General features: G+C 38.0%; 1 protein-coding gene across 1 annotated transcript in view; it reads right to left on the reverse strand.

The window, feature by feature from the left end:
• The window catches only part of trappc9 (trafficking protein particle complex subunit 9), a 497,684-nt gene that overhangs the window by 414,745 nt on the left and 69,209 nt on the right, over nt 1-13,730 (reverse strand). Inside the window, exons 12-13 of the mRNA XM_042331670.1 lie at nt 8,167-8,252; nt 4,384-4,510 (exon numbers count right to left, since the gene is read on the reverse strand). Of these exons, the coding sequence (XP_042187604.1) occupies nt 4,384-4,510; nt 8,167-8,252 (213 nt within the window). The remainder of the gene's footprint in view (nt 1-4,383; nt 4,511-8,166; nt 8,253-13,730) is intronic.

Raw genomic sequence — 13,730 nt, forward strand, 5'->3', positions numbered from 1 at the left:
TTGTGAAGGGATCATATGCAAAATTTTGCATTCAACACAAAGGTTGCTGCAAGGCTATTCCACATAGTTTAGAACACAGTCTTTTTTTAAAATCTATTAATACATCAATGCTTTGAAATTTGCTATAATTATCCATTGCAACATTCCTGTGAAATGTCAAAGATAAGGCATTCACACATCAGTTGACTCATATTTAGATGGATTTGATAACAAAATATCACGCTAGGTGCCCGAGCTTCAGCTTATACATTCCTCACTTCTGAAATATCCTCCCTCCACTCACCTTTAAACCTATCTTTTCAATTGGGTCTATGATTACCTCACTCTTCCCCTCACTGCTCAGCAATCAACTCAATCACTGTTAATCCCTCTGAGACGTTATCCTATGCAAAAGGCACAATATAAATCCAATTTGTTGCTGCCATATTATGCTGTAAATTACAAACAATGATATAACATACAGAACCCGAGAGGTAAATCGTACAGACTAAGCCTGAATGTATGTCAGAAGATTAAAAGGTCTTGCACTAAAGCAAAAATGGCAAGTTGGAACCACTCCATTATACTAGTGACAATAATAGAGTAACCAAATATTAAATATTAAAATGCGGCCTATAAAAGCAGCAGTACCAAGGTGGTTAAGTGGCACTTGAGGAATATTCATCTATTAAATGGAAGGGGAAAGTTTCCCTGCCAAGTTTATAGTAAAAGACTCCAATAATCTGCATCAAGAAACAATGAGATTCCAATGACAGAAATTCACAGAAGTCTCTTTTGTGATGGTGGAATAGTGGAATATGAGTGTCACTTTAATACATGGGATGCAAATTACCTCAGCAATCACCATGAAGGCTCTCGAATACAATGACCTAAGTCCAGCGCCTTGGGACATCCTCCCAACATGAAAGGCGCTATACAAATGTAATCTTGCTGTTGTTGTTAAGTCCTAATTTTGATGTCCCAAACCTGTCAATGGCAATCTGCTATCAGCCACTAGCAATCTGGCTAAAGGCAGATCATGGGATTTCCATATGCTTTGCAAAATCTTCACGTATGCTAGACTGCTCTCTCTTACTAAGATCTGACAAACCATTTCTCATGGTGGACCACTATCTTTCTCCAAGATCTGTCAGCTTCAAATCCAGAGCAGGTTGGAGTGGTAACAATGTCAGACATACCCACAATCAGAGAACTTCAAATTGATGCCTTCATATTCTTAAAGATTCATATTAAATTATGCTTCATCAAATTTACTCCATTGTGGATTGCAGTGCAGTCATTCAATTGTCCAGCATAACATGTCAAGTCTACAAGGAGCTTCAATCCTCTGAACTGTTCATCAATTGTATCAGGTAACTGACAGATATCAGCACTGATATTGTACAATTTGTTTTTTTTAAGGTTGACTGCAGATCTCCGTACTCACCTACTCCTCTATTGAATCATCAGTTGTTGAACACCAACACCAGTTGAACAGACCTCAGTTTATCTTTCTGACTTCTTGCCAGATCCTCATTTGTGAATATTGTATTCAATGGCCAGAATCTCTTTCCAGACTACCCTCCTGTTCCATAATTTTGAAGCTGGAATCCATAACTATATAGGTAATTTGGTGGAGATTGCTCAATTTATTAATACACTAACAGATTGGCCCAATCTTAAATCACTCTTGGGGGATTGTGCAGTCTAGCACATTTACACCTGACAGGAACCAGTTTCTGATCACCAGCCAAAAAACTTTGCTAGAAATTGGGCTTGCGCAGACATCAAGCATGCTCAGCTGTGATTTCCTCGAGTCAAATTGCTTGCCGAAATCACTTTTAGGTTTATACCCCAGCATAAATAAGCATCTTCAGGAAAGCAAGGAAAATACTGAAAAAAGTGCCCATTATACTAATTATTTGATAAATCAGCTTGCACTTCATGGTTGAAAATAGATTTCTGAGGCACAAACAGCATTTTCAGTTGAACATATATAGCACAAATTATGCCAATTAGTGCTTGCTATATGTCATCAACTACAATTTATATTGTTGGATATACTGAATTAATGAGTTAATAGTTGTATTTTGTGGGGGTGCAGCAGCAATAGGTCAGGGGAAACAAATTATCAGATGTCTGGTCAAGATTGAAATGGGAAGTTATTACCTTCTGCACAGTAAAGAACTTCATAACCTCAGATAAATGCATTAGAAAAAGATGGCAAGGATAATTTATTTAACTTCAAATTTTTTTGACGTAATCAATTTAGGTTAAGAATATTTTTGGATGGATTTCATCGGCCAATTGGAGTGAGGATCCTGACAGTAGCCAAAAAATCCAAAATGAGTCATGCATCTTTCTTCACACACCATGAGGCAGTGCAGAAGTAATGATCGGCGATTGTGTCGTTGTAGCATTTGTTGGGATTTTATGGTATTGTCCATGTACTCTTGTGCTGCAGATGGATAGTCCCATGAATGATTAATTGGTAATTATAATAATATTTGGCTTTCACATTAGAAGGATGTCTAAAAGCTTTTCACAGATGTACAACAACTTGCATTTATATGGTGCCCTTCACATGGGGTAGTGTCCGAGAGCACTTGGGGACTCTAAATATTTTACAGTACATATTTTACAGATGTGCAGTAAAATATTGGAAATGTGCGATTTGTGGGCAAATATGGCAGCCAATTTTCACACAGCAGTAGTATTAAATACATGGCTAATAATCAATTATAACTACAATCAGACCCCATCAGTTCAACACCAGTCTGTAGAGCTGAGATACATTAGAAGTACTATAGATTTCTTGCTTCTGACTGACTAGGTGGTTTCTTGTTCATTGCATGCAGGAAGCAACCTTCAAGGCACTTCCTGCACACAACACAGCACACAGGCGATGATGTCAACAGCAGCACCTGGACATAACGCCCTTGCACAGTGCACAATTAGTGATGTTTGTGTGAGCCTAATAACCCAATAGTGCTGACCAGCAACCAATGTTCCACACCACAGTGGGGTCTGAATTTATGGACCCAAACCACCACATTGTAATGGGGACCAAATGTATTAGTAACCAACAAAGGTAAACACTAATTACACCAAAGCATATGTCAAAGACAACTTAAACAAGCTAATTAACCACCAATATAAAATCAGGAATATTTGATTTAAAAGATGAATGTTTGTGCTGCAGCCTTTGAGAAGCATTGCAATAGTTAATGACCAGACAGTATATTAAATAACAAATTTGTATAATTATGGATAATCAGATTGCATTTTACTCATTTCACTGACAAAGTTTGAGAACGAGTATCAGGTATAATATAAAAACATTGTTGCATTTGATATAGCGCCCTTCAAACTGGAAGGACATCTCAAAGCACTTCACAAGATTTACTGCAAAATGCAGTAATGCTGGGAGATCTTCAACTTCCACCTGAATTGGCAAACGAGACCCCAATTATAACATCTTGCTCAAGGATGGCACCTCCGACAATGCAGCACACCTCCAATATTGCAGTGGCAGCTTAAACTGTATGAGTTCAAAGTTCCAACATAGAGCTTGAAGCCCCAACCTTCTGATTCAAAAGTAAGAGTGCTACCAACTGAGTCAGACTGACAACTAAAATCATCTCAATACTGAAAAATGGAACCTAACCTTCCACATGAAAAAAATCTTAAAAGGATTTGTCAACCGCATGAATAGAAGTGTATATGTTAAATAAAGTACAACACAATCAATACATTTCATTTGGTATTACCACGTCTACAATCTTATGTGCAAAATAATTTAATCTAGATTTTTGAGACTAAAAATTTATTATAATTTCCACTGTTCCAATTTCCAAAAGAACTATAGCGACAACCAGGCTAAAAAAAGCACGACAGGCAACATGACTATGTATACAAAATCAATTTTGGAATATTTGCTGCATCACGTTTCAGCAAACAAAAAAACAGCAGATGTAATAAAAATTAAACTCAAAAGCAAGCATTTACACATGTACAGGCTCAAGAAATATCTCAATTCATTTAATCTACAGGTAAGTTTCAAAAACAAATGAGGGTCAAATGATTGGATTAAAAAAGAGCCGAAGGTCAAACAAAACAAGACTGCAAATGGTCTGGCTCATGAGTTGCTGGGGTGGTTATTCAGAGTTCAAGGTGAGGAGGCTTTGACAGGAGCTCAACAGGATGGTTTAACGTCTGTCAGTGTTTAGTTGAAAGTTAAGGCTCATCCAGAACCATAGGTTTGACAGTGCAGTGACAATTATATACCATACTTCACATTTTTCACAGAAGTCATCTAAGGTGCAATTATCCATCATCAGCTCTCTTCATAAGAACATTATATCCTGTATATGTATACACATAAAATGTACTGTCAATTCTTACCATTTACAGTGATCTGTCCTGTTGTACAAGGAACCCCAACAAGTGTAACTGGGTACAGCCCTGATTCAGCAGGAAGAGAGAGTGCAGCTGGGAGAGATTCAAATTCAACACCACTTATCAGAAGTCCCTGCAGGATTAATCAGGGGGTGGGGAAGAAAGGGTGTGTGAGAAAGAATTTTAATCAAATGCAGTACAATTTCATTTTTTAATTGATTTATTAATGGTGTCTTAGTTTGTTGGGTTTACAGCCTCAGTTTAAAAAATTGTAAGCCTTTTCTTTTGCAATATTTTTGTGCACAAAAGTTTCTGTCATAAGCAGACCAAAAGATGCTAGCAATAGATAACATATCGTAATACTTCTCCCTTTCCAATTAACAGTCTAGCCTACTATAACAGGCTTCACTAAAGCGTGAACACTTCTCATGTGGTTGCACTGTGGAACCTGTTCATTGCGTATGTATGCAGCCAGTCTACTTGTTTCCGTTGTACCAACTTCCAGTTCATTAGGTTGAACCAAAGTGGGAACATCTTTGATTGAAAAAACTCAGGATTTGTTTTGGAATTTAGTTTGGCACATCCAAAAAACTGATGAAGTTGTTCCATTCTGCCTGCAATAAACTTAGGCAAAAAATATTACTTCATTTTCACTCTGTCAGATCGGTAGAACGTAGCTCTGTCAGAAATAAATGTGAGCAATTATGATGCAAAGTAACACACTTGGACAAGAACATGCCCTGAAGTACATTTTGTACATATAGTACCATTCTGAGGTTATTTCCACACCATTTTAGGGTTTACAGGTCACCTGTGAATGAGGATTTGCACATCAATCAGTAAGACTAAATATGGGTACTAAGCCGATGTGATCTTTGCACCATTACAGTGTTCAAAGGTCATCTGTGACCATGCCACTGTGAATCAATCAACTGAACTACAATGCATGTGAATCCCAGATCAAAGAAAAGTTGAGATTTTTTACACAAGTAATACTCACTTACCATCTTCGTATAAAATTTAAATGGCTTTTTTTCATAAAGTGCTGATACTTAAACTTATCTAATAGCAGCATAAATGCAGCACAAAGTAGAATGGAGCCACCAAATACAATTTTAATGTAGTTAATTGCTAGATTTGAATTTTTATTATTAGGCCAGAATTGGCTCGGCACTTAAGTTTGTGAAGATAGGGCCCAAAGGAGATACATTTTAAATGTAGGTAAAATATGATTGGAAATTCATAGAGATTTGAATCAGCTAGTAATTTAGGCTGTATTAAAAAGGAAATTGCATTATGAGGGTAAAGTGACAGCTGAACACATTCTTTTACACAAGTACCAACGAAAAAAATTGGTATGCATTTAACATTATCTGAACAGTTCAGTTGTTGTACTGCAATCTCATTAAATATAACTATAACATTTTGTCAACTGAAATATCACAGAATACATTGGTTTGAAAGTTCTGACAGCTCATCATAATGAAAAGCTATAGTGGTGAATTTCACTGATATTTAAACTAACATTCAATCCACACCGGAGTGATCCAGACACTTTGCAAATTTTCCAAGTGAACGAGTTATACAAGAAAATAGGTACAACTAAGATATCACAGGCACAAATTGTTCCTACCACTGTCAAAAGGCACATTGATGCCTGTAATGCACCACTTTTCTTCCCAACTTTGATAATTAACATTTTAAGAATGAAAACAACACTAATCTTATTTAATTCCTGATCATTTTTGCAGCCATGATGTTTTTGCAGATGATGTTTTGCACAAATTAATAGGTTACATCAAAACGTAGCTAAAGACAAAAGCTTGGATTCATCAAAATTAAGCTTCAATTTGTTTTTTCAAAAAGCAAGTAAAGTGCATTAATTATGCAAAATAATGGTGAAATTATGCATGATTAACATATTTTAATCATACAATTACTCCCTCCCTCAGAAATGTATTTGGGATAACTTCAGACTCAGTCTTATTGCAGCACCTGTATCTATCTACTTTTGATTTTCACAATAGCAATTTAACTTCTCCCTTTCAGCTACAGCTTTATAACACTCCAAAATTACCATTTTTAATCATAACCATATAATCATAGACTTAAAATATTGAAAGGACCAGACTTTGAGATTATCAACAGTTAAAGAACAAAAACAATTCTCAACACAAATAAGGTATCTATTGAGAGTATGTTTGATCCTAAACTTAAAATGCCAAATTAACATTTGTAAATTCACAATTTCCAAAAACTCATCTTTTGAAGTAAAGTAAGAACCTAATAAAGTTTAGTTTATCTCACTGAGCATAAGTGTGTGTAGAGAGGTAAGGCTTTGAGAGGTAAGCAGCTGCTGTTTAAGCTCCACATCTCCAACTTGCGGAACCATCGCTCAATGGGAAAGTACTTTAGGACACTGCTACTGATAGTCCAGCCAGCCTGACTCATTGGCAAGACTTGGTAGGGCAGACCAGTCACTGGGGACAAGGATTCTTCCCACTCAGCTTCTGTTAATCCTGCAAGCCAAAACCCTAACAGGTAGGTTCTAGCTGGACGAGCAGAGGGAAAGCTTGCCAGACGGTGCTTTCAATTGCAAGCTAACAATACACAATCTGGGGTCCCCAAGACTTGGCTCTTGCCATCTGTACCTATTCTTCTTCAGAATTAGGTTAGCAGGATGTGTCCCTCGAGAGAGCAAATGCATATTCCATTACAATAAATAGGTGGGACATTCTTAGGAATGCTGATGGATTTCCACATATGTACGACACCCAGGTGACCAAAAAAAGTTTTTGCATCCAGGTATGAAGTATTCCTTTGAAAGTAAAGAGTTTGATAAAAGAATGCCAACTGAGATGACCAGCTGAAGTTCAACAACTGCTTTCAGGTGCAAAGACAGGAACAATCAACTTCCAGCATCCCAATTTCAATCAGGTTTGAATTTCAAATTGCTATAATAATAGTAATCCTTGCATTTGATATAGCCTCTTATGCCTTTGAGACATCTCAAAGCACTTCACAGAATATACTGTAAAGTGAATTGACTGTATATTTTGTGGGCGTAATGTGGCAGCCAAACGTGCACAAGTGTCCCACAAAGAGTCGTGAATTGAAGGGACCAATTTATTATTACTTTTTGAAGGAATTATTACCCCCGGAAAAGCGATCCACCAATCGACTAACAACCAGGTTCCTACTTACTGCTAGGTAAACAGAGGCGTATGGAGTAAGAACATTTGCCCAGCATTTCACCCTGCTGGGAATCAAAACCAGGTTTCTCGCTTGCGAGGCGAGTGCTCTAACCACTGAGCTATAGGACTCCATGCTATAGTGTACTGATCGGAAGAAAACCTCTCAAAAACACAACAATGGTATATAAACCAAAGTTGTTCCATTGCATCTTTAATTTATCTCCTTGCGATTTATGTTTTGACTGTTTGGGATGGTTATGGAATATGGGGTAGGGTAGGCTTTAGGTTGTGGCACTTTTTTTTTAAACACTTTTTTAAAAAAAGTCTGTTAAACTTCGATTCACCCCACAAGTGTTATCTCATATTTTAAAAAGAACTTCCAAACCTGACACAATGGGCAAAGTTGGTAACATCATGATTGCAAATCCATGTCTTATTGTTCGGTGCACGGAATATTTTTTAACAATCTGCTTTGCTTTACTAGTTGTTGACGTTAAGTATAAATCAATACAAAAAAGTCTGAAATCAGAAACCATTAACATAAATAGCCATGAATATACTTAACAAATGATTATTGATGTCAATTAATACAAACCATGTTTTCTGCTCTTAGTTCAAAAGGCATAGGATTATAGACCATCAGCTGGACTTCACAAACATCTCCCTGCACCCACTGAAAATCTGGTAGGGAGAAAACAGAAAAGATTTACAAGTACAAAATTGTTTCACTTGTCTCATCATTTTTGTACTACCCAAGTAAAAAAAAGTATATAATGAGAAATTCAGATTTATTATATACATTTTGTTGAAGTTTTTGGTCATCAACAACACTATGGAGCTATAAAGATGTCACTCCACTTCACGGCAAATCCCATGAAGCACATGATTATTTACTATTACACCGTTGGCAAATGCACGTTCAAAAATAAATTGTATGTCAGCTTGGCTCACTTTGTAGCACTCTTGCCTCTGGGTGTCAAGACTTGAGCTTGTAGTCCAGGCTGACACACCAGTGCAAAGCTGAGAGGAACATCATATTTTCAGAAATGTCATCTTTCTGCTCATGTGGAATTTATATATTTCACTCTCGATAAAGACAAGTGCTTCTCCTGGTGTCCTGGCCAACAGATCATTCACTTCATTGCTGTTTTGGGAACCTTACTCTGTGCAAAATGGCTGCCACGACTGCTACAAAAGAGTCACTATATTTGACAGTGATTATTGTAAAGTGCTTTGAAATATTTAGACTGGACAAGCTATTATAAAAATATAAGATTTCTAACTAAAAATATCATTTGACCTTAGGTACAATTATTCAATACAATTTCAATACAATACAGTTGTCTGGTTTGTCATTTCAAGTTCTGTAGTTTTTGTGGACATAAACACAAGAAGACTGTTAACAACTGATTAAACAAAGCTACATAAAATTGGTAGCAAGATTGATCAACAGCAGAACATTCTTGTGCAATATTCTCAAATAGAAACTGCCATTTAGCTGTCACTGAAAAATTATGATGTTAAGGCAATATTAGACTTTGTCATACATATAAAAAATCCTTTATTTACATACTTCATCCAAGATTGCTAATTTATGGTGAACTATTGGATGTTAAAGGGGCACAATCATACGACCAAGTGTTTGACAAACCATTGACTTGTTCACAAACATAATTCAACATAAATTGAATAAGAATCCATGATTGCATTATGATCATGCAACCCAAATAAAATTATGCAGATTTTCTGGCTTTTTCTAGACCCAAACAAAATGTTTTTCCAAAACTGTTTCTCTTTGAAAATTTATTGCCGCTTTAACTTCATTAGAAGACTCAATAAGTCTCACTCAAAATCTGTAGAGAATCAACATTCACTGCGGAAGTGAAAAATACTGGTTGACTTTTATGCAATCAACTGCAGAGCCATGAGAATGCGATCTCTCATGCATTGTACGGTATGTATATTTCTCCATACTATTAGTAAGCCGTTAGAATATATTTAATGTGTTTTTAACTTGTTCTGTATTTAGCTCAGGCTCTGGCAGCATCAACCTCCATGGTTGCTCACTACAACTCACCAAGCCAGTCAGGAACCTAGGTGTCTTGTTCGACCTTCAACTGTCTTTTCTTCCCCACATCCAAGCCATGACCCACTCTGCCTTCCCTCACCTCCGTAACATCACCCGAATCCGCCACTATCTCACCCCTCAGGCCGCTGAAACTCTTGTTCATGCCTTCATCACCTCCAGGCTCGACTATGCAAACGTCCTGCTTATCAGCCTTCCCAATTCCTCCCTCCACAGACTGCAGATAATCCAGAACTCTGCAGCCCATGTCCTCTCCCGCACCAAACTCCACGACGCCATATCCCCCATTCTCACCCGACTCCTTGGCTCCCTATCCTTCAGAGGATCCAGTTCAAGATCCTGGTCCTCACCTACAAAGCCCTCCATGGCCTCGCCCCACCCTACCCTGCAACCTCCTAACCTCCTACCAACCCGCCCATTCCCTACCGCTCAGCCGGCTCTGGCCTGCTTCACGTTCCCCAACCCACCCGCCCCAACATTGGCGGGAAAGCGTTCAGCCACTCTGCCCCCAACCTCTAGAATTCCATTCCCCAGTCACTCCGCCTCGCCCCCTCTTTAAAACTCCACCTCAAGACCCTCCTCTTCGACCATGCCATCGGTCATCCCCCTTCCCCTCCCCTTTCCTTCCCTGATCCCAGCTCGGGTCTGAAATGCTGTGCACTGTCCAGCGCCTTGGGACATCGTCCCGACATGAAAGGTGCTATACAAATGTAATCTTGTTGTTGTTCCTGTTCCCTATCTAAACTGCATCAAGAAACAATTGTTTTCCAAAAACAATACTTTCTGAGCCATAAACTGGAAACAGCAAGCATTTTCATTCCTGTATCCAGGAAAGAGATGGGGATTCTCAATATACTTTTTTTATTTAGATCAATACAACTCACCTAGAGTAAACATTCAGCTGTCAGGGAATAACAATCATCGATAATTGAGCCCATTTTTAAACTCACCTAAATGGAACACTAAAATGACTACCAAGCGCGCCTCCAGGCTTGAAAGAAATCCAATAGTTGGATTATATAAAGTTATGTGGTCTCTTGTTGAAGCTGAAGAAATATTAGGGTATATTACACACCATTCCATCTCTGCTTATCTTCTGCTAACTGGACTTACAAAAGAAATCAAAGTTGCCGCAGCACATAAACAATATAACCTCATTTTCCGAGTTGTATTTATTGTTCTGCGTGAGCAAGCTGAGCAAACACCCGAATAAATTATATTACTAAAAAGACAGTTAGTGTCACATTTCCTGAAGATGAACCTTGGTTTTCAATTCTTAATTGGAAAACCCTCAGTAAGAGAAGTGATTATCAGAGCAAAATGCAAACTAATCCCCATTCTAATACTATAACTCTTTTTGGATTTTATTCAATTACTCCAAGTTTATTTGACTACAATCATATTCCAGCTAGGTCACAAAAAAATTATTGGTTTCTGAAACTATTATAAAGTTCTCAGAGAATCACTTGGCAGCAGTCTGTTCATTTTAATTTCATTTTGTTCTTCAAAATAGAATGTTATTCATATTACCACATTCCTTTAACGTCTATTGCAATTTGAAATAGACCATGTAAATTCTGAATAATACGACTGCCTCCTGAATTTTCATATTCAAGATAGTTCTGTTACTGAAGAGAATCAGACCAAAGAAATGGGGAACATCAATTTAATCTGAATAACATTTCACATCTCACATACTCGTGTACCAAACTAATTTTTTAGTTGTTTAAAATTCCTCTATTCATTTGCATTTCTTATCCAAGAAACTGAAGAAATATACACTAAATCGCGTAATTAAATCTCCAAATAGAAAGTCACAGAATAACCTTTCAGCACTGCCACAGGGCCACTTAATAGCATTCTCTGTACCACCAGGGCTCAACAATCTATGTACAAACCAACTCAAGCATTTAAAAACAGTTCCAACATGTAAGGAAAGGGATATTTAATACAAAGCTGAAGGCAAAACACTAACTCAGCCTTATGCTCTAGGACGAAAAATTAAGAGTCAGTCAGATGCATGCAGTTTATGAAAACTATCCAACCGAGTGTCAGTGCTCAGTAAAATATCATAAGTAAGCCAACATGTGAGGGTACGTGACGATATTTTTTTCAGACTTATTTGTGAAACATCCTTTTTTTAATGAAATGAAGTCATAAAATTCAAGCTGCCTATTTACGAAAGCTGCCACAAGATTTGGATAGGAGCCGGCACAGACACGATGGTCCAAATGGCCTCCTTCTGTGTTGTAGAATTCTATAACAAAAACAGAGAGAGCTGGGAAAACTCAGCAGGTCAGGCAGCATCTATGGAGAAAGGAAAGTGAGTCAACGTTTCAGGTCCACGACTCTTCGTCAGAATGGACGAAAGGTCATGGACCCGAAACGTTGACTCACTTTCCTCAGAATGGACGAAGGATCGTGGACCCAAAACGTTGACTCACTTTCCTTTCTCCATAGATGCTGCCTGACCTGCTGAGTTTTCCCAGTTCTCTCTGTTTTTGTTTCAGATTCCAGCATCTGCAGTATTTTGTGTTTTGTACAATTCTATGATGATTCTAAGAACTGTATTAGAGCATTGCTATCATAATGTAATCCATTTTCCCTTCACCTCCAATCTCGATAGGCCTCCTGCTCCATAAACTTCTGTGCCTATTCATGATCTTCTCAGCCACCATTTTCTTTCTACATTTGCTGTCCAGTGACAGAATCCAAGGGAATGTTTGAGAGCCGAGCTTATCCAGTTACCAAAGAACAATTTGACTTGCTGTATTAACATTAAAAGGCTTATAGCTTTAATAACAGGTTCCGAGGTCTTTTAATCCCTTCTTAAAGGAAGGAAACTTACATTAAAGTCAAACATAATTTCCAAAAGAATTTTCACTTTATTTTTCTTTGAATGCTGAGATAAGCCTCCTACGAACAGCTGGCTTCTACTTAATAAATGCTTCAGTGGGATCATTATGCTGTACAGAAAAATCTGTGAAAAATGACAAAAATTACTTATTTAGCATTTAGAACTATAAGGCTTGGGACGACAGCTGTGGGAAAGCGTTACCTGGAGTCCAACAACTGATATTTATATATGCAAGTTTATACAACAACAACCAGATTACATTTGTATAGCACCTTTCACGTCGGGAAGACATCCCAAAGCGCTGGACAGTGTACAGCATTTCAGAGGGGGCAGAGTGGCTGAAGGCTCTCCCGCCAATGGTGGGGCGGGTGGGTCGGGGGACGTGGAGCAGGCTGAGCGGAGGGAGCGGGTGGGTTGGTAGGGGGTTAGGAGTTGACAGAGATAGGGTGGGGCGAGACCATTGAGGACTTCGTATGTGAGGACCAGGATTTTGAACTGGATCCTCTGAAGAATAGGGAGCCTTATATCTGCAAGTCCAGGTTTGTGAGCTCACATTCATATATCCAAGGATTTGAATTCACCTTTATTGGTATCCAGAGAGGTAAGCAGATGCTGCTCAATCTCAACAACTTTAATTAGTAAAAACATAATTTAATGGGCAGGTGTATAAACTACCAGATACATTATTTTAGGTTTGCTGATATCAAATGCAACCCAAGGCTGCTGTAAATATAATAATAATAATAATAATCCTTGCATTTGATATAGCGCTTTTCACGTCGGGAGGACGTCCCAAAGCGCTTCACAGAATATACTGTAAAGTGAATTGACTGTATATTTGTGGGCGAACGCGGCAGCCAATTGCGCACAGCAATGTCCCACAAACAGTCGTAGATTGAAAATGACCAATTTATTATTGTTTTGGGTTTTTGGAGGGATTATTATTAGGCGTGTGGAGTAAGGAAACTTGCCCAAGGTTTCGCCCTGCCTGGAATTGAACCCAGGTGTCTTGCTTGCAAAGCAAGTGCTCTAACCACTGAGCTACAGGACTCCTCAGAATATAGACTGATATTCCCTCTCTAATGTGTTTATCTCATGAGCATCTTTTATGTAAAAGAATATTTCTCTAGCTTGACAAATTTAAAGCTTAATAAGCTATGAGTAGGAACATGGTGGCAATGCTCTCCCAAATGTTATACTGAGCTGTATTGCTCAC

Source organism: Callorhinchus milii, unplaced genomic scaffold (genome assembly GCF_018977255.1).
Source record: "Callorhinchus milii isolate IMCB2004 unplaced genomic scaffold, IMCB_Cmil_1.0 Scaffold2, whole genome shotgun sequence".
Taxonomy (NCBI): Eukaryota; Metazoa; Chordata; class Chondrichthyes; order Chimaeriformes; family Callorhinchidae; genus Callorhinchus; species Callorhinchus milii.